General features: G+C 37.1%; 2 protein-coding genes across 2 annotated transcripts; one reads left to right on the forward strand and one right to left on the reverse strand.

Annotated features, from left to right (window-relative positions):
- Window positions 1-1,100: 1,100 nt before the first annotated feature.
- LOC147170717 (apolipoprotein A-I-like) lies at window positions 1,101-3,115 on the reverse strand. The gene is made up of 4 exons (XM_086080769.1): window positions 3,017-3,115; window positions 2,542-2,593; window positions 2,086-2,230; window positions 1,101-1,893 (listed from the first exon to the last, which is right to left on the reverse strand). The coding sequence occupies exons 2-4, from the start codon at window positions 2,585-2,587 to the stop codon at window positions 1,281-1,283; spliced, it is 804 nt and encodes a 267-aa protein (XP_085936895.1). The 5' UTR covers window positions 2,588-2,593; window positions 3,017-3,115; the 3' UTR covers window positions 1,101-1,280.
- A 6,841-nt stretch (window positions 3,116-9,956) lies between these two features.
- LOC147170718 (uncharacterized) lies at window positions 9,957-22,246 on the forward strand. Its single transcript, XM_086080781.1, has 13 exons — window positions 9,957-10,122; window positions 10,201-10,287; window positions 10,571-10,682; window positions 11,785-11,977; window positions 13,838-13,951; window positions 16,272-16,369; window positions 17,552-17,672; window positions 17,823-17,948; window positions 18,075-18,161; window positions 18,282-18,370; window positions 20,170-20,326; window positions 20,822-20,905; window positions 22,100-22,246. The coding sequence occupies exons 2-13, from the start codon at window positions 10,236-10,238 to the stop codon at window positions 22,244-22,246; spliced, it is 1,380 nt and encodes a 459-aa protein (XP_085936907.1). The 5' UTR covers window positions 9,957-10,122; window positions 10,201-10,235.
- Window positions 22,247-22,273: the final 27 nt, after the last annotated feature.

Raw genomic sequence — 22,273 nt, forward strand, 5'->3', positions numbered from 1 at the left:
TACTGATGTATTTGTGTGCAAAAAAAATCCACCTAATAAAATGCACCAAACCGTGGCCGAAAAAATACTGTACAGATCGTAAGTTACCTGTACCGTTCTACCCCAACTATAGTAATGTTTTGCCTACTCATGTATACAACAACAGGTACTTTGTTTATATGACATCAAAATTCAGGTCAAGGCCGTCCTTCTCAAATAGGGGTGGGCAATGAGAAGGGGGCATGTGTGACCCACAGTAGTAGAATAAAGTACTAGAATATAGTGTAATTGCACATCTGCTACAGTAGATGGCAGTTGTGCTCTCGTTGTCAGAGAGTGCAAGGAGTATTAACTCCTCTGCAGAGGTGCACTTACAGCAATTTTATTGGCAAATGATACTATTTATAAATGTTTTTAATTTTTTTTCAGGCATCGGGCTGAAACCTCCAATGTGACAATTTAGTCAAATACATATTTTTTCTCACAAATCTATCCTATTGATCAGTTCACACGTTTGGGTGTTATTTTTGCTTCTTTTTTGGGGGGACCATTCTACGTGTTGAAAATGGCTTTCTCTCTTTGATGATGATAAATTAATGGCTGAACAAACATGGTGTTTTTGGGGTCTCCTGGAAAGTGAGGACTTTGGAGGTGTAAAGATTCTACCTGACGCCAGCGATATATTCTTTTTTTTTAAAAACACCACAAACAAAACGCTCAAGATGCACTCGAATGCTGACGTCAGACATCAATCTCTAACGGCATTTTACATACAGGCCTAATGTTGAAATGAATAAGCTGTGGATGGATACTAGGATCACCACCTCCCTATTTTCATTACGTGTCTATTATTATCCTATTATCAATGACTCATTTCGCTTATAGTTTCCGTATTTGTTATACAATGGTCTTTTCTCTTTGTGTAACTGTCAACATTTGACAGATGATCTGATACAAAATATTTTGCCCTTATATGTGATATGATGTGATATGTGATATATGATATGACATAATATGATAAAAAGCATTTTAAAATTAGAACAGCATCATCATACAAATTGTGTTTGGAAGTTCTGCTGTATTTTGGCTTCAATTGGATACTTAGAGACAAGGAGAAAAGGTTTCATAAAGAGTAAGATGTTTATTCAGCTGTCTTTTGCCAAAGCAGTTTTCATGAAACAAGCATCATCACAGATCTGCTTGTGATAATCCAGTTACAACGGATAAAATAGGTCAGTAACTGGCCTTGGTTTGTGACAACGAAAGCATGCATGTGCTAAGTGTGTAAGTATTCATTAAAGTTATGCTGCTGCAGGAGGGTTGAAGGTTGAGACGATGGTCTGAATGATAGTTTGGAGTTTTTCCTTGACATCTTCAACTAAAGGGGAAATCTTCTCTCTCATGGCAGCGAGGTCTTCTGGTGTGACGGATTTTGCTTGGTTGTAGGCCTTTCCAATCTGGTCTTTATATTCCTCCACATAAGGTGTCAGCATTGATTTCAGCTCCTCCAGACGAGCAGTAACTTTGACGCGCACAGCCTCAATCATGGGCATGAGAGCATTCTTGGTCTCCTCAATGTTGACGTCCAGCTTTGCGCGCAGCTCGTTCATAACGGGCTCCAGCTTGGTTTTCAGAGCATCCATTTCAGCCTTGTGCCTTATCTCGTAATCAGCGATCACAGGCTCCAGAAGTTTACGGTAGTCTTCAATGTGTTTGTTAACGACCTCATTCAGCTTTGCTTTATAGGGCTCAAGTTCCTTCTCCAAAGCATCAACATCTTTCTGGACATTTTCTCGGAAAGTCTGCGTAATTTCACTGAGTGTAGTATACACGCCATCGGTGATGGGAGCGACGGCACCCTGTGCAGCTTTGACCTGAGCGTGAAGCTCATCCATGCGTACACTGATTAGGTCTCTGTGTAAGAATAAGGAAAAGGAGAAAAACATCATTTTTTAACTAAGCATGAAATACCTTCGGAATTCCCACACCCGAAAAAATGTGAACGTTATAAAGGTGAACCAACGTGAGATCATTATTAGCATAGTTCCGTTATTCAATCAAACAGATGGTAGGACTGGCTAGAAAATGCCAATGAAATAGCCTTACTTAAAACCTTTGTATTCCGTATCATCAAGATGACTTAAGGCTCTTTGGGCACTTTCTTTCATTTGAGTCATATAGACGTCTAAAGCAGCCCGGGCATGTTGCAGGGCAGAGGGTGCATCAGCCGCCAGAGAAGCAGTCTGACAGCCTGTAGAGGAAAATTTGATCAGAGATAAGTGTAAGTTGTTGTTGGGGGAAGCAGAGAAAAAGTCCAGATTATTCACTCAGAGAGTATCCACTTGATGGAAAAAGGAACTTCATGAAGCACTTGCGATGTTTTTTTTTAAACGCCTCTAAATGTTGCTCATGGTTTAAATTTAAAGGCAAGTGCACTTGATTCCATTTTCACTGCATCTGTAGTTAAACCAAGACTGCCATATAGAGCAGTAAAAAAATATATCACAAGTGCTTCATGAAGCTTCATTTGTCCATCACTAGCATCCACTATGCAGTACTCACCAACGGCCAGCAGCAAGGTGACAGCGAGAGCAACAAACTTCATCATGGAGGTCTAAAGCGAAAAAGAAGCAAGGTTGATTATATTGTATACATATTATTTGTATTGTTAAACACCAGCAAGGAAACTAAAATGCTAGAATCCATAATAATGATAATAATAATGATAATAATAATCAGGTTCTGGTCTGTTTAAACAAACCATTAGGGCTGCAAATGATATATCTCTGGTAGATTTGGAATGCTCGCTAATGTAAATCCAGATATTTCAATCATACAATTAGCCTGTAAATCTCTACATCATCTTGACTAGAATCTATTTAAACTGTTAAAAAAAAGAGCTTTAGAAGAAAAAAAAAATACACAACGTAATTTTGCAGGGCGCAAAAGCCTGCAACAATCTGCCCAACAAACCGAAACGTTCTTTTGTCCTTGTTCTTCATCCCCAAATCCCCGTTGCAGCTGCAACTTGCCTTACCTGGTGGAGTTCTTGAAGAGACTGACAACTTGAGCAGGAGTACACCTTATATAGTGCTCTGCTATGAGACGAGTCGTTGCGTGGAGGGGGCGAGGCGTGGAGCTGTGTGTCTCCGTGGAAGTGGACCTCACCCCCCAGCCATCTCCCGCAGCAGGGGGACCAAGTGGAGAGTTCAAGGGTCACCTGCAGGGAGCTCACTCAGCTTGCACACACTCTTCTAGAAGTGAAGAGTGTGTTCATTCTTCTGTAGCATGTGATACTAGATTGTCGCTAAATGTCTCTTATCATGTAACAAACTAACGAGAGTGGAAATAGGTGTACCGCATAGCTAAATGATGGCTTTATGACATAAATGTCAATCTTAATAACACCAGACAAAATTGAGCTTAAGTGTTGTGGGAAGGGGCATTTGGGGAATACAGGACAAGTAAATACTATAGTTACAAAAAAGAAGGTGAAAGTTCAGATGACTCTATTTGTACTAACTGGATTAGCTATTTTGTTTGCAGCGGATGAGACATTCACCTTGATACAAACACAGGCGGAACATACATGTACAATTCCAGGTCATCAACACAAACTCGCAATCATTAGTAACTCACAAGGATAAAAGGCTTAGTAATTGCATCACAAACAGGAAATGATTTTTGCCCATTTTGTAACTGGAGCATGCACTTCATTTATACTTGTAAGTAGAGGGAAATAATTACAATTGAGACAATCAAATGTTCCATGTCTAAATGAATGCTTGTGTTCATGTGCACACTTTCACTAATACAGTTCCAGGCTGAGGAAATCATCCAATTTTAAAGCTTTTGTGTTAAAAGTGTCAGTGTCTATGTGTGCGTTTTGCGTGGGCATGCGGCCGTGGGTGCGTGTGTGGCAGAGTGCAAGTTTGACTAATGGGTCAAAGAGTGGTGTGTGCCATGCTGTTGTTTGTTGTCTTATCGCTGGTGGACTTTGTCACAGTGGCTTCATGTACTCGTAATTCATTTCAGAGAAGAGAGATGATAGTACTGGAGCATGTCTCCATCGATGTGCCTATGCAATTGTCTTTAGCCACAAATTATTACATTTAAATTGGTAGCCTAATAAAGGACCATTTTAATGAATTGTTATGTGTGTGATAATGGAATGAGCTCAAATTACGCATTTGGAAACATAAATGTAACATCATCAGAGCCTGACCAATACAGTTCAGCTATACAAAATTTGGATCCGTTTATTACAGAAACACATGTTTGAAATGTTTTTGTTTTCATTCAATTCAATTCGAATTTTAATTTCACTCTTTAAAAAAAAAAAGAGAAATTAAAGGGGACAGAAAGAAGAACTGCAAGCAGTCAAGACGCTTTCTATGTAACAATTCTATAAAAATAATTCAACAGCATGTCCTTGTACTATATATAGTTTTTCAGTAATTGTGCTTTTATAAATTTTTTAAAAATACAGATAGACTGAGATGATTTTGTTTGCATTGTTCTTTTTGTTTTGTTCTATATTTAGGGTTGGAAAAAATGTCTGTTCCTCTTAATTTGTACTCACTTTCCTTTAAAAAAACAAAACATTGATTTGTATATTGACTGGTAAAATTTCATGATGGACTTTATACATTATTTTAAGGCAGTTAAACTCCATAAATTCATTACATTTTAATTCAATGCCAACAGACTGTATGTGTATATATATATATATATATATATATATATATATATATATATATATATATATATATATATATATATATATATACTGTATATACAATGAATTAATTCTAATCAGATTAATCGCATCTTAGAATTTTGATTAATCACGATTAATCGCTCAATTACAAAAGGCTTTTTTATCAACATATTTTGGCCACCAAATTTAAAGAACACCTGTTATGTGTTAATTTCGACATTTAATGTTTTGAGGACGTCTTCAAAATTTTATATCCACTGCACATGCTCATTCTCCTCTTTTTCTAATAAGTTAATTACTTGCATAATTTAAAATGGGAAAAAAATACCCCAATAGTTTGACACACATAAACATTTATACTTATTTACTTTGTGCATGTAGTTATGTTTATTGTTCAAACACAACCTGTGCTACCTTTAACGTAACCATCCCCCTTTCAAAAGATCATCTGTGGTTAAAATTAATGACATTTTTTCAAATTAATTAATCTGCGTTAATAAATGATTAATGTGATAAAAAAAAATTGTTAACGCTTTAACTTTGACAGCACTAAATATCTTGACCCAAATATAAAGAGACTACATTGAAAGTCAGCGATAGAACATTGACCCGTGCAAAGCTGTAATGTACAGCATTGTACAGACAAGTCTGATAAGCATGATCTACATATCAGCTGCTGACTTCAAAGCTGCTGACCAAGACTAAAAGAAACGGCCTGTCAGAGGACTGACTTTTATCTGAAACAGCAACCTTTGAGATGGCATGCAGTGCATTTCATTGATTTGGCATTCACACTTATCCGTCTATCGAGATAACTGCCATAACTGTTATCAAGAGGACCTCAGTGCTCCAACCTGCTTGTTTCATAATGCTGTACTGCATTGACAAATGGTGAGCAAAGTTTTCACTGCATGCAACAAGATCATTTCAAACGGGCACTCAACGATGATCATCTGTTCTTTGTTTCTCAGTAATACATTTTTCACCAGTGTTTTATTGTGACCACCAAGCGTCCAGACAGGTGTGAAACCATTTCCTGGAGTTGATAAATATTTAATTAGCAAATCCACCATTTGATCGAGCTCTGGCTGAGGGTCAGAGTTCACTTCATTGTTCCAGCTGATTTCATAATGGAGCACTGTTCTAAAACCAGCAGGGGAGATTATCTCAGCTGTAAGCAACACTGAGGAGCTCTGCACAACTCCCACAACCCCCGCCCCCACGCACATGTATAAATCTGTTCATCCCTTGTGATGATGTTTTTGTAATGTCACATCTGTTGAGGTCGCTTCTGCTTTAATACTCGGGCCAAAGCTGTGATTGAAGTGTCACTTTAGGTTGCTTGACTCTATTTGATTGGGCAAAGCAAGGTCATTCACAATGAACTCAAATAACCGGAATTATTCTAAAATAATAAAGGTGACAGCGAGTCAGATTATTGTTTGTCTGTGGAGAAACACTTTTACACATACTGTAAGTAGGCTAAATACTTTTGTGCACCAACCAGCCACTACACATAATGACCACTTTCACAATATAATAGCATCCAATGCAAAAATTATAGCAGATATTCTGCCTTTATTCAGATAATAATGTTCACTTTAGATTTATTGTGGTTATAATTTGTGAATCATTCTGAGAGCCTTACCTAATATTTTGTTGACTTTTTTTGTGTGACTAATTGGCAATTTACAACCAAATAATGATATTGCAATATTAATTAACTGTGCCGTGTCAATCAAAACTGATCTTTTTTTTTAACGGGTAGAATATTTGATATAGCTCTTGTATTTTACATCATCTTTGCTATTATTATACAATGTTTCAATTATTGCTGTGCAAATTGTCATAATATTGCCGATGATCAGTGAGCTGTGTTTTGCAAATAACCTGCTTTGACAGGTGAATATTATCTTCGCCGTTTATCCCCAAAGATAAAGAACCTGCCAACACACAAGTATTTTATTTTTATTTGTTAGCAAAATTGGGGTGAGCAAGGGCATGCAATCTTTTTTTTTTCTCAAGGAAGGTCACGTACACTCGTGCCCACAGGCGGATCAAGACGGTAACACAACAAGAGTTGTTTTTCTCTGAGGTCATCATTCTGCAACAGTCTTCAGACCCCACTAATCAATGCATGTTAATTAAACTGTTACATTAATGTCACAGTTGGCTTGAGTGTAACTTGTTTAGTCATGCCTAGAAAGTTTGTCGTGTGGCTCCCCATGTTGCTTTTTTCTTGGATCAGACTACTTTCTCACTACTTAATTTGTTGTTGTGCGATATGCAATGTACAGTGACAATAGTCTTCTTTGTAACTATACAAATTTCATATTTTGCACATGACTACATAGCCGCCCCCAGAAAGAAATGAGTTATTGAGATATTCAGCAAACAGACAGATGTTCGAGTCTTTGTCAGTTTAATTTTAAATAACAAGCTCAACATGCTTGTAGTGTTAAACAGGTTTAATTAGTCAAATATTAACCAACATGATGGATATTGAATTTGATTTATAGGGGTGTGGAATTAGTCATTATCATCATCATCATCATCATCATCAGTAAAATATCATTACTTGAGCTTATTGGTCTTCTCTTTTTATGAAAACCAGACACTGCAGGTCAAGTTCTATTAATCAGCTGACATGGCACAGCTTCTGACTTGACTTAACTTGTTCTGGCCCAAACAGAATAACTTCAGATTGTTTGAACTTTGAAGGTTAAGATATGAGTTATTTGAGAAATGCATGCGTTACCTGATCCCATCTCTGCGTAATATATTTTACACGTCAATTTAACATTAAGTCTGTGTGTATCGTACTTTTATATGCATGTGATTTGGTGACTCATTTCGGAGTCAAGGCCAGTGGGTGTCGAACACTCCAGTTGTCCAAAAAGTCGAGGTTATTCACCCGATTGCCCAAGAAGTCAAACCACCTACAACAAAAAACAAATAGGATATGAGTAAACATCAGTGAGCGCAATCAAACAACCTAAAATCAAGTGTTTTGGTAAAGATAGATAAATAAATGAATAAATATATTTTAAAAAATAAATAAATGAATGAATGAATGAGAATACTAAAGCAAAAAAGGAAATTGTTTGATGGGCTACTTTTTTGGTGTGGTTATAAAAAAATTAAAAATAGTGTTGTTTTTTATTTATGACTTGTACCCCACTGACTGACTGTATCATTAATGCAAAAATCACAACCTGGCCCCACACCACTACTACAAATAGTCATTAACAATACTGTGATTGATAAAGAGCTGTTTGGTGCACTACAGGGATCCTTAAATCCCACTTACAACACATGCAGATCACTCAACTTTTTTTTAAAGGCCTCAATGTTGTCCTGCTTTTGAAATCAGTTACAATTGTCTGACAAATGAAGTTAGCTTAATATTTACTAATATTAATAGCCTATGGGCTCAGTTAGCAAGCAATCACCGTTCACCTGTTTTCTGCTTTCAGTCATGTGACACAAGCTGGGCCCTTAGGCACTGTGATGACATTTTCAGTGGACAACAAGGGCCAAAATGGCCGCCCCCTGAAATGGATAAAAACAGGTGGATTTTGCGGCTTAATTCATATTCCATAAACACAATGTTCATCACACTACTGTTTTTGTACTAGTTGGGCCACATTGTTAAGAACATTTTTGACTTTGTTGCTGATATCGGCATGTGGTCGGTGTTATTAATTATTGACAATTAGTCAATAGTCAATAGAAATGTGTGCCTACACTTCAAAGTCAAGGGTCTTGTTGTTTGTGGGTGTTTTACCAAAAGTTGAATAAACCATCTTATTTTCTGCCGTTTATTCTATTCATGGTTGTGAGAAGGTACAAAGCAAACGACACCCCTAGATTGGTCGCCAGTCAATGAAACCAGCCAACAAACAACATCGACACAAGAAAAGTAAAGAAAGTTTACGGTGATGTAGTACCCTCTAGTGGCCAAAGAACGTGTCACTACATAGCTTGGATATCTGGAATTCAAGACTCTCATCTCACTACAGAGGTGCCAAAAAGATTGTACTCTGGTAAGAGTAGTCTACACAATAACATGATCCAAGTAAAAGTAAAAAGTAGTCCATCGTAAAAAGTAGTCCATCAAATGAGCACGAGTAAAAAAAATAATTCCGTGGGGGGAATGTACTGAGTAAATAACTGGTGACTTTTTTATGAACTGGTCATTCATATTCCTCCTGTCAAGTCATGTTGACTGCAGAGCATATAACTATTCTATTCAACAATCACTTGTGGGTGTATGGTGGCACAACGAAAAAAGTAGAAGACAACAGGATGCAGATTTCTTTCTTTCTTTCTTACCTAAATGAAAATGTGAGGAGCACGCGCTGGCAATCTTACTTACTGCTATGGCAGGAACCCTAAAAAACGTAGTTGTCTATGTATTTATTTATTTATATTTATCAAGTGACGCCAAGTGAAGAAAAAGATATCCTGTCACCCAGTTCCAGGAATGTATTTTTCAAGACCTGCCATGAAGAGAAAGGTTGCTGACGTCTGACGATAACAGCCAATTTTAAGAAAAACAGGAGAGAGAATATTTTTTGTTGAGCAGTGGGGTAGTGGGTAGTAGTTGTCTTGAATGCACAAAGTTGTTGTGCTCCAAAAAATCAGACATGCTGAGGAGTATACAAAGTAGGCCTACGATAGGAGATGAGAGAGAGGATTGGGTCACCAACTTGTTCTGAATTGTTAAAGATTGACAATATTGGAGTACTGTACTGTAGTTGTACTTTTTTTTTTAACGCCCCTTTTTTGTGGAACAGCGCTACTTGATGCACTCGGCCCAGAAACAGCCAGTCTATCTCCAGCTCCCCCCACATAAATTGAGTTTGAACCCCCTGTACTGCTGTAGTTATGGTGAGATGTTTTTTGCAGTTAATACAAAAAGCGCATTGACACACCCATATAGGCTATAGCCTCCAATGTGGCGGAGACTTCCAATGATGCAACGCGGCGTGACGACATATGGAAGGTGACGTCATCGAACGTGAGCTGACGAACTTTTTGTTCAAACCATGTAAAAAAGATTACCATCCATTTTCTCGTTAAATGTAACGCAATAAATTGGCAAATTGGGGAAGCGTGAGACAATTTTAAATGTAAACGACAAGAAAGTGCTGTATGTGCCATTTTAAAAACTGAGACTGCATCTCTTCCCCCTAAATGCGAGATTAGCAAAACAGCTGTTTGATATCCATTAAGCATCGTCTTTTACGATGGTGTGCTGCTGTTAAAATTCCTCTCAAAAGGTTTGAATGAAACAACAATTTCCCGTGAGGCCATCCCTCACCTGTCACGTGTGCGACGACGTGGATGACGAATATGCTTTTGACATCAGAATTGTTCTCCAAAACTGCCGAGAGACCGCCCTATGCTTCTAAACTCTGGTATGAATGTCTTGTCTGCTTATAGGCAAAATAACTTTTACCCTTTGGTTATTTATTCACTAATTTATTTATTTACAGAATACAGTTATTTTTGTTAGCAATCAACAGTGGCTATGACTAGTGGCTCGGAAACTCGCTCTGATGAATCAGATCGCTCTGAAGAAGGTAGGCAACTGTGTAAATATTTGACATTCCCAATCATTCAACTGCACGTGAGACTGACGTCCAATTATGTCTTGTTTTGGCAAGTTGTTTGAAGTCGTTGTGATTTCAATAACTTTCCATAAATAATTAATGAATATATATATATATATATATATATATATATATATATTAAATTATTATTAATATATATATATATATATATATATATATATATATATATATATATATATATATATATATGTTTATTAATAATAAAACAAATATTTTTTTATTTTTTAATCAGATATAAAGGCGTATGCACGGGACATAGGCATTGATCCAGAGAATGAGCCAGAGCTTTTGTGGCTTGCCAAGGAAGCTATATTTGCCCGTCTGCCTCCAGGGTGGGCTGAGAGGTAAGTTATTGGACATGATACAGGCTTCCATTTTCATTCATATTCTTAAATGTGCACATGCCTCGGCTTCAGTGGCCCGTAACTCAGAACACATTAAATCTGGTCACAGCATGCAAAATTAATCAAGTGCAACACAATGATTCTGGACAATTTTGTCATCTATTTTATGCATGAATAACACAGAGCTATAAAGGTCAGAAAAACACAATTATGAAGAGTCTGCAGTGACCAAATGTAAGAATCTATCGCTAACAATAAAATTTGCAATACATATTTGACATGTTAATTGTACTAGGTCTTGAGAGTAAACACTACCTAGGACATTTACCCACCACATGAATTGAGCTTTCTTTTAAGCATTCTGATGTGTGCAATTGCCACTGATTTTCTGATGACAGAAAATACTCAAAGACCCTGGAACCAAGCATGTGCAATGTGGCCATCAATTGTTTGTTTCACGAGCAATATATGCGGAGTACAACTACTGATATACTACAAGAAAAATAGTGCAGCAGGTTCATGCAAAAGTGGATTCAAATGCAATGCTCACCCGACCATTCAAATGCAATGCTCTCAACAGTAACTGTATATGGTAATCATCTTGTGTAAGCATGAATGCAGCAAAATAGGCTTGTGTGTAATGTGTGAACAGAATCCTAAACTATCCCTGATGTTTAGTAGACACAATCCCCTCCCTATCTTGTTCCCAGCTACCCTGCATTAGTACATCTCTAAAAGCATCCAAGGTTCGACCTGTTTGTAGTGCTGTACCGTCACCTTGTGGCATCTTGGTGCCAAGGAACTACTGTATGTTGAAGTTGAGGAGTTGTTTTTTTATAGTACTTTGTCGCCATTTTGTGGCATTGACCAGTGTAGCCAATTATAAAAAATGTTTGGGACCTCCATGGATTGTCGCCATTTGCGGCAGGGCTGTGAACCCATCTTCTGCAAATAGTGGGGGTTCCCTAATTATACACATACGTTGCACTCTTTTATGTGACCGAGTGTGCTGTGGAATTTCTTGACTGGATCATTTAGATTTTTTTTCTTCTGTTATTCAATGTACATACTGCTTTGACTGTAACTGACATTATCCCTACAGCAAAGATGAGAATGGGAAGACGATATTTCACAACCACTATTTGCAGACGTCGACTAATGAACACCCCTGCAAAGTTCAGTACAGTCACCTGGTGGCCCAGGAACGCGAGCGTATCCAGCGAACGACTGCTGCTGGAGGCTCAGTACGCCAATCGGACAAGAAGGAGAATGAGGAAGCTAATAAGACGCAGACAGTGAGTGGCTTTTTATTAAAGATCTTTATCCCGGTGAGCCCAAGCCTATCCCAGCTGGCTAAGGAGAAAAAAAGTGTACAGAAAAAGTTCCTTCCATTTAATCCACTAAGGTTAAAGAGAGACAATGACGTTGTTCTAGTTCTGGGCAAATGCGGCCAATATTTAAAACAACAATGGCAGATTATCAGGCTACATTAGTGCTGCAGAAGCTTCTGAACATAATACAGTACTGCTTTTTCAGCAAAAGTCAAATGATCGGCCTGTGTTTAAGTTGCATTCAATTTGTTGTAATTAGTGTTAATTTCTTCAAACAAAAAACAAAAACTAAACAAAAATAATTTCGTCAACACACATTTTTCATCGGACTAAAACTAGACTAGACTAAAACCCTAATTAATAAACAATAAATAAACCTAAATCTGTATGCATTTCCGTCGACTAATGAAGACGAGACGAAAATGTATTCCAGTTAATAAAAACTGGACTAAAATCTATGGACATTTTAGTTCATGAACAAAGACGAGACTGAAATTATATAATTTTGTAAAATCCTGTCTCTGTCATGTGACACACAGTGACACACCCCCTTTCAAATCTGCAGCTAACAAGTGCAACATGCACAAACACATGGGACAGACATGAGGTGAATTCACGGCGAAAGGTTAAAAAAAAGAGTAAATTATCATTATAACTAGGGATGTAACGATAACGGCATATTAAAATTGACACAATATTGTAGTCATGTCTCCATATTAAATGCAGCGCATCTGTTAAAAAAAAAGTCAGGTTGATTTCCATTTGTGCAGTGCTAGCACCCTCTGGTGGATAGTTTCTTTTAGTACAGTTAAATTTTCATAAGCTTTGGTTTGGCCCTTTTATGTTTAAAATCCACGCTAATGGTCAGATGAAGAGGGGCGTAATATGCTTGTGAAGCGAGCCAATATGTGGAGGAACTCAATGTGTGCATACAATAGCAAGGAAGTGCCTCAATATTAAGTGTTATTAGAGATTGTAGGTTGTTTATATGCATTGCTGTTATGTACAAAAGCACAACATTGTGTTTTTTTTTTGTATGAGCTAATTTTTTCTTTTCACTGTTGTAACTTTTTAAATATTGCCAACCTTCCTTCAATATCGTGATAATTATCGTAGCGTGAGCTTCGTATTGTGATAATATTGTATCATGATGTTTGGATATCGTTACATCCCAAGTTATAACGTAACATTAATTCAACGGCTATAACGTTCCAACAATAACGTAAATCGTCCACTAACTAATGCTGTATTATTTACTAGCTCGTAGCATGCAACCATAGTAGCAAGTGGCCACTTGTTGATACACTGTAATTGTGTGTGAAGTTGTTTGATGGGAGAACATTTTATGTGAATTAGTTTTAGATCTGAAATGTTCAACGTTATCTGCTAACAAAAAAATATACAGGGGTAAATTGATTGTCCTGACTAAAACTAGACTAAAACGTTGACAGTTTTTGTTGACTTAAACTAGATGAATAAAATTATGATTTTTTTTGGACTAAAAGATTATAAAATGTTAGATTTATTGTCGACTAAAAGTTGACTAAATAAAAACGGGATGAGTTTGACTAAGTATGATAAAAACTGACAAACGTGATTGAAACAGGACTAAAACTGAGACTACATTTAAAAATGCCTGATAAACGTGCATATTTAAGTAATTTATCCATTATGTATTTTTTTTAATTAATCAGCTTATTCGGTTATCAGATATTTTTTTTCTGCTAAATATGGGAATCGACTGACCTAAAAAAAAAAATCCATATTGGTACGGCCCTGTCCACTCCAGACAGTGAAGGAATTTTGTGGTTCTTACTTTTTCAGGGACTTTTCCGTAGTGGATTCTTGAGCGTAATAGCCACCAAGAATGATGAAACAACATCTCTTACACTGATCAGCTTTGATGACGAAGACGATGGGATCAACTCGGAAAAGGAGGTACAGTAATATGAGCATCAGCCCCCTCACGTCTAAGATAAAAAAAAAAAAAAAAGGTAGATCTGCGATTTTATCGCTTTCTATACACCAATCAGTCATAGTTCATCTAATTATGGCTTGCCTAAAAATAATACAAGTATACCGGAGACCCGATCTTAGCAGTATTGCAAATTTTCTGCATGTGTGAGTTCAGTTAAAGTGTGCATTTGTGACCACATGTCCATCATAGGACTCTGCAGGCACTGATAGTGGTGATCAAGCAGAGATGACAAAGTCAGAAATGCACGATAAGGCCCATTTGGGGGAGCAGAGTAGTGAATCACCACTGCAACAGGTACATGAAATTGGCTCTATCCAGTGTTCATATGGTACTCCTGGGTTCTCTCAGGGTGCTAAAAAACATATAACCTTAAATTCCAGCAAGTTAAATGCAGGTCATTTTGCTTTACATTGTACATACGATCAATGGGATGCCACGGACATCCGACTTCCGGGTTTTACACATCAGCGCCGTTTCAGGTCAGTGCTGGCCGCGTTCCAACACTCGCACCCCCACCCCTGCGCCTCCAACCGTGCGCTCCCGCTCATCGGCGGGAGGGCGTCTCGGCTATTTGAAATGCAGCCTCGCACCCGTCGATGGGAACGCGCAACCGAGGGGCACAGAGGTGGAAGCGCAAGTCTGGAACGCGGCCTACACGTCGCAAACCGGAAATGGTAACAAAGTTGATGGGTGAAAACCCGGAAGTCCCGCCTCCTCCGTGGCATATAGTCCATTGTTTGCCTACAGAGGGTTTAACGATAAGTAACTCTTATTGTCTCTTATTTGACCATTAGCAGCCAAGCACAAAATATAAATGTATTCACAAATCAAATCTATTCACAACTTTAAACACAAAGTAAAACTATGCCTAAAGTATTGTGATCCTTTAAAGGGCCCACTCACTTGCCGGACACTACGGTGCAGAATGTATTTAATTCAAAGGAGAAAATAAACTTTTTAAATAAAGAGATCCCATCCATCCACTCTCTGTTCTGTATTTGGATGACAAACATTCGTTTCTGGATCCAATGATGTCATTTGCTTCCTGTAATGAGGCTTTTTTTCATGCTTCTTTATGGATCTGAAGCAGATACCCGTACGCTCCCCTTCCCTGTCGGACTTTATTTGACACGCATTATAAAAATAAACACAGATTTAGGGTGCGAAAGACTCTTACCTGTACACATGTGAACCAGTTATTTTGCGCTTAAATAAAGTAGACATGTTCATACTAGCATTACTACAACACCTCACACGTTCTCTATCACTATTCTTTATCAACACAGTGATAAGCTATACCTTTTTGTATTAACCATGGTTGCTCTGAGTCCCACACTGCCCCACTGTCGTGTGGTGTTCCACATGGTTCAATTCTGGGGCCTCTGTTGTTTTCATTGTATATGCTGCATCTGGGTTCCATCTAAGAAAACGTGATATTTCCTTCCACTGTTATGCGAACGACTGTCAGATCTTTGTCCCATTGAGGGTAGCGCTCAGTTTCTTGAATTTCAATGAAAAGAAAACCTGTTGCCATGAAGACAACAAAATAAGTCATTGCATCCTGTAAAGTTTCTCAGCTTTGTGTTTAATAGATCCAGGTTTGACAGGGCCAGTATCCCTTTCTTATCCCCAACAGAATCACTCAATCATCATGAATATATGCCAGAAGAATGGAACTCTGAGGCCTTTATTTATTTATTAAGTGGCCAAACATTTTCACATATATCAGTACAATCGTGCGTTTTTTTAAAAAAAATGTGTTTCTCTCAAAACCTACATACATTTCGTAGGCTGCTAGATTTTTAGCATGTCCCACACACTGCTGTGTTTTTGACAGTGTGTACTTTTATAATAAGGGATTAAATGATAACAACAATAATTGACATGGTTTTACTATTCACAACACGTTTTTGAGAACATGTGCCTTTTTGATCATGTAATTTGTGATCAAAGCCATTTATCTCATGGTGATGTTGACTTGCCAGATTTTTGTAATACAAAATGGGTGCCTTGGCTCAATAAATGTTGGGATTGGGAAACACAGCCTTAGATCAGCCCCATACATTCAACATGAATCTGGCATAGAAGTGAATCTGCATGGGCCTCACTTTGCAGCCAGATCATTTTTGACCTGACTAATGCCAATTATTTGAACTTAACCCATATTCACATCTTATTGACCAACCAAAACAAATCATCTTCATCTTGACATTGAGTTGAATTGAAATGCTTGTTTTGTTATTATTATTATTGTTATTATTATTTTTCTAATCTTTTAAGCTGTCTGGCGATTTTCCGATCTTCGACAATTCCTGTGACAGTCAACTGGAGACGGATGAAAAAGAAGGCGAGGATGATGAGGCTGAAGTTGCCAAGTGGTTTGTTTTGTCTTTACGTTTTGTTGGTGATGACATTAATGTTTTAAACAGACAACAAAAATGTGTGGAAAAATCCTTACATTTCCCAACTATTTTACAATGTTATCAGATTAACAGATTTGCTTGCTTTCATCTTCATCTTGATGTCACATGATCATGTATGTGTGTATCATGTTTGTGAACTAAATTGTTGCCAGGGAGAGTTTATAGTTTTTTAATCTAACCTCCTATAAACCAATGAAGCTCAGCCTAAACCAGGGGTTGCCAACCTTGATTAAAGAGAGAGCTACTACTTCTTGGGTACAGATGAGTGTGAAGGACTCCCAATTTGACACATTTCTGAAATAACACATTTTGCTCAAATTACATTCATATCAATAGAGAGATGCTTGCACCAGATTTAGCAGAACGATAATATAGTTGATGATAATCAAACTACCATTAGTGTTTCCTTGTTGCAATTGAGGGAATGCTGTAGTTTCTTTTCCTCTGCTATGTATTGTACTGATGGAGATTTATTTTTTTGAACAGGGCCAACATGGCTCACATCTACTTGTAAACAGAATCCATCCACACGATTATATCTTGTCGACATCTGTTCATCTCTCGCCGTCGCACTGCTTTTATGTGTGGTGCCCCTAGTGTTCAAACTGAGACATCACAGTCATGCCATCAGAACAAGATGAAACAAAACCTTGTGTTCCTAAAATGAGCACTTTTACCGGAAAAAAATGGCCAGCATCGTTTAAATTACCAGATATTTTCAATGTATTGATTTGACCACTTGATATTTGTGTTTTATTTTAGTTTTAATCTTTTTTTATTATTATTGTGTGGTCTAAATGAACTATGTATTTTATAAATAAAAGATGAAAACATCCCAGAAAACTGCCAGTAATTTAATCTAATCTTAAGGAAAAATACTATATTTGGGTATAAAATTTCCTGTATTGGATATATTTTTGTTTATATCACACACCTCTAGTACCAGTCTATTTGCAGTAATACAAAATACCGTAACTCAAAATATTAAGGTTAGCACTGAGTGCTGGATCAAGTGGTGTATTGCCCCCACCTGCCTCCTTAAAAAACAAACAAAAAAAAAACATCAATATTTTGTCCTCGTTTGCTAAAACAACTTGCAGTAAATTGATTTGTGTCTCTCGTTGAACACTTCCACAGCTCAGATCAATCAGATCATGACTCCTCTTATAAACGTAAACACATTCGGTTCGCTCATGCCGTTCATGGCCCAGGAGCTCAAGTGGACCAAGAGAAAGAAGAACCTATCAAAAAACCTGGGGTGAGTAGCTGTTGAAGTAAAGATATATCAAATAATGTGTTGGCTTTGCAGATGTGTGTCAGTATGTCATCACTGTCAAATTTTCAAATCTACAATTTGAATCAAATCAAATCCACTCCAAAACATAAGTGCTCATTGTTGTTTTGTCAGTCTCTCTTTTGCAGTGGATTCTTGAGTGTTGTAGCCTACAACACTCAAGGCAAAGGACAGGATGAAAGTTTTTCTTTTACACTTACAAGTCGTGACGATGACGACAATGCCATCTCTGAAAAAGTGGTAACCATGACATTGTACTTCATTTAATACACTGTATATTGATTGCGTCAGTTGTTGGGCTAAATAATTTTGTCAAAGTCCCATCACTTTTTGTGTTTTGTGTGTGTGCAAATGTGTTCATCGTAGGACTCAGGAAGCAGCGGTGCAGATCTCATGGAGCAGCCACAAATGCAGAATAAATACAAATCTGCAGACCAGAGTGCTTACTTGGAGGTACTGTGTGTTTACTTTATGTTCACTCTGATTTGGTTATGACAGCACACAACGTGTCAATCTCAGTGGACTTAAAACAATACATTTGACCAATCTTTTTTCTTCTTCACATCATTAAAGCTCACAGGTGAAGCTTTATACACGGCTGGCTCTGAAAGGCGGCTAGATGTCGATGTCAAAGAGGAAGATGAGGCTGACGTAGTAAAGAGGTATGCAGCGATTTTGATACTATTTATAGAAAGTCATTCATATGAACATATGACACAATTAGGATGGAAACTGAAAAAATAAGAGGCCAACTTTGAGCACAGCCCAAACTCCAGGTTACACTACAAGAAAACGGAAAAAACAAAGTTTTCTCGAGCACACTTACTCGTACGCGCACCATGCACGAGCTTGACACAAAAGCTGCAGTTACGCTTTAGGTCAGAGGTGGCAGGCATGAGTAAAAAAGTGACAAACTCCACAATGCATCTTTAATTATAATACCACACTGCAGATGTACAAAACAGATACTTTCAGTAATTTATTGTCTACAAACTAAATTTTAAATACTTCCGCTTTCTGATGAATGTCCTTTTTGTCTCGCAGTGTCCCACACTTGTTTTGGTATATCAAAAACATAAAAACACAGGCGAAAAAAATGTTGAACAAAATAATTCATGCCAAAAATTTAATACAGCTTTTGTGATGCTTTGTGACTTTAAAAACTGCAGTGATGTTGTAAACTTGTTCTAAACAGTTTATTATTAAAACTATTTGTAGATTTTCACTTAGCATACTTTTTTTTTTTTAAGTTATTATATGATGCTATCTTAGTATATGACTGAAACAGACGATGAAATTTATAATACCAGAAAATGAGGAGAGGTTCTAAATAAATGTTTAGGTAATATGGATATCTTGGACTTCTTTACTGAAACATTTGTAAATTATTATTTTTGTTGTTGTGCTGACACTTTTGTGTATTTTTGTTTAGATTGTTTTTTTTGGAATGTCAATTGTTTTATGTGTAGTTATTGTGTTGTTGTTTTTATTTTTGATTGTGGGGGTGTTTTTGTTATGGTTGCAATAATGTCAGTAAAAAAAATATTAACTATTAGTTTCACATTTTTTAGAGTATAAAAACGTATAATTTTTTTATTGTACATTTAGAACAGATATAACATTTGTGATTAATCGTGAGGTAACTATTGAAGTCATGCAATTAATTACAATTAAAAATTGTAATCGTCTGACACCCCTCATTTTTTATAATCTTTTTTTTCCAATAGTTAACTCACGATTAATCATAAATGTTATATCTGTTCTAAATGTACAATAAAACAAATTCTAGACTAAACTAATAGAAATAGTTCAAATGAATTTTTGACGTCTATAGCCGTCAATGGCAGTGAATGAGTTAAAAGTGCAAATATCTATGGCATCTGAGTCACTGCAAATGTGTATTTTAATATTGTAAGTGTAAAATGCATATGAATGTTGCAACTTATACGACGTGAATAGTATAATCCAAAATATTGTGTGTGTTGTTCTAATGTTTTCCGACTATGATTAGCCCATGCCTCCTAGATATGTCCACATACATTTTGGTGAAACACCATCACGGTTTTCCTACATATGCCAACATAATGGACCAGTTTCACCTGGCTGCGCAGTACACAGGTTGGCTGTGCTAGCCAGTCACTTCCACAATAGTTAAGAGTGCCTTGTAAATGATGGCAATATTTTGATAGCACAACAGACGAGTAAACAAGTCCAAAATGAACATCAGCGTGTTGCAGCACACGACGTCACAGGGATGATGTGAATTTGTTCAAAATTTCCAACATGGCAGCGCACAGGCTATGACATTATTTTGATACTTTATCTTTTTTCAGGGACTCAGATGCCATTGATACTTGCACTTTTAATGTTCGCACACACACTACCAAATAGAATGAAGGAAAATGAATTTTGATTCGTGTGTTCATTTAAATGGCTGCAATTTTCCCACTTTTCCCTGCAGCCTGGATGAATTTCGGAATAGCTTTGGCGTAGAAGGCCACTTTTTGCCTGAAACACATGACCGTGAATGCATCCAGATGCCTTCATCTAGTTCTTCTATTTGCGCTTCAGGAGCTGGAAAAGACAAACAAGTAGAGGAGGCTAACAAAACATGTGCGGTGAGTGGCTGGTAAAGTATTTTTGTATATAAAGACTCTTACTTTGACACTTCTGTCTGCTGTCTGCTTCTGGGTCCAAATTCTGCTCCTCACGTCACAGATTACTCGAGACTATGAATATGTGCCTATTGTAGTTCGCCAAACAAGAATGTCATAAACTGTACTATCCACAAGTTCCATAACTGATATGACATAATGGCACTAGGTACAAATAACCCATTATTCCACTCAATACAATTACAATACATTGCCGTTCTGAACATTCCAAAAGTTTCTGTCTTCAATGTCATTAAAATATATGTATTAAAAAAAAAAGATTCCATTGATGCATTGGTGTGTTGCCATGGTTATTTTTATTTATTTCCAACCTGAACATAAAAACACAAGTGAACCTTTATCTTTTATTTTTTTTAAGTTATTGCATGATTAGATTTTTTGTTGCTGTGAAATTTAATATGAATGTTCTTCCGTCCATGTTTTGTGTGTTTGATTTAGGACACAAAAAGCAATAATGTAGAACTCGTAGAGGTGACTGATTCAGAATCCGATAACCAGCATACTAAGTCACCACAGCAACAGGTAGAGTGCATCTAAAAAGTCATCAAAGTGCTTCACTTTTGCCACATTTTATGTTACAGCCTTATTCCAAAATGGATAAAATTCGATTCTTTAACAATTCTTTACACAACAACCCATAAACAGAATGTGAAAAAAAGCTTTGAGCTGACTTAACTTAAAATGTTCGGAGAACAGTCTCATTCAGGGAGGTGGCCAAGAATGCCGTAGCCATGCAGTCACACCTCTGACGTGCCTCTGTGAAGAGAGGCAAACCTTTCAGACTTTCTCTGCAGACGGAAACCAGTCGTTATTTAAAGGCACATGAGAGCCTACCTGAAATTTGTCCAAAGACACCTGAAAGACTGAAGATTTTTTTTTTCTGCTCAAATGAGACAACATCAACACTTTGGTGTGAAAGCCAGATGCCTCGTTAAGAGGATTGGCGAAGTTTGTGCTCATCTGATGGCTAATATGTCATAGCTGAGATCAGTTTGACATGCTTTTTGAAAGACAGCATGATATCCAGCTCAATAGCTACTGTACATATTCAAAGGACTCTACTTTTGGAATTTTATCGCCTTTTATAATAATTTCAAATGTGGGGTGACAATTACGTCTTACTGTGTGTAGAAAAAACACTCTCAACCGTTTTGTGAAAATTTTATGTCATGAATGTTTGCACCATCCATTTTGATATATTTTTTCCATTGCACCTTGGAACACAGCTGTGGCTTTCTGACTTGGCATAAACATATATTACAGCATCATCTGCATGCATTTGTGGTACAACTTCAGGACAAACAGCTGGAAGGGCATTAATATAAACGCTGAAAAAATAGGGGACCGAAAATGGAGTCCTGTGGCACACCACTGAGCTCTTAATTCTTGTGCAGTATTTCCTATTCTTTAAATATAATTCAAACCATTTTAATGTGACATCTGAAAAATTATGAAATGATCACGTTGTGAGCATGACTTGTTTTTTTTTGCTTTTAATATAGTAAATTGGAATAAGGCTTTATCAACATGGAATAAGTGAAGCAGTGTGAACACATTTTGCATTTCATTTAATATCATGCATTTGTGTGATTGGAATGGTATCACAATTATAGTATATCCATGTGTCTTGACTGTCACCCTGGTATCTTGTTATGCAGTAGATTTGAAATGTGATTTTCAGTCTACAAGTTGTTTTTCCCTCTTTGTGTCATGAAGCTTCCATCAGAGCTTCGTTGCTCTCACAATTATGTTCGCTGTGACAGTCAGCTGGTGAGGGACATCCAAGAATGGGAGGATGAGAAGAATGAGGCTGTCAAGAGGTTTTTTGTTCGCATGTTCATGGAATCTTGCTATAATCATTAGATGTGTGGTAATATTTGCCAAATATAA

The sequence above is a fragment of the Leptonotus elevatus genome, chromosome 7, assembly GCF_054856555.1.
Source record: "Leptonotus elevatus isolate MCC_2025b chromosome 7, RoL_Lele_1.0, whole genome shotgun sequence".
In the NCBI taxonomy this organism is placed as follows: Eukaryota; Metazoa; Chordata; class Actinopteri; order Syngnathiformes; family Syngnathidae; genus Leptonotus; species Leptonotus elevatus.

Coding starts and splice junctions, on each gene's coding strand:
- LOC147170717 (XM_086080769.1), bottom strand. CDS start 2,587: ATGATGAAGTTTGTTGCTCTCGCTGTCACCTTGCTGCTGGCCGTTG. Junction 2,231..2,541: donor CACCTTGCTGCTGGCCGTTG/GTGAGTACTGCA, acceptor TTTCCTCTACAG/GCTGTCAGACTGCTTCTCTG. Junction 1,894..2,085: donor ACGGAATACAAAGGTTTTAA/GTAAGGCTATTT, acceptor ATTCTTACACAG/AGACCTAATCAGTGTACGCA.
- LOC147170718 (XM_086080781.1), top strand. CDS start 10,236: ATGACTAGTGGCTCGGAAACTCGCTCTGATGAATCAGATCGCTCTGAA. Junction 16,370..17,551: donor GAGGCTGAAGTTGCCAAGTG/GTTTGTTTTGTC, acceptor ACACTTCCACAG/CTCAGATCAATCAGATCATG. Junction 20,906..22,099: donor CTAAGTCACCACAGCAACAG/GTAGAGTGCATC, acceptor TGTGTCATGAAG/CTTCCATCAGAGCTTCGTTG.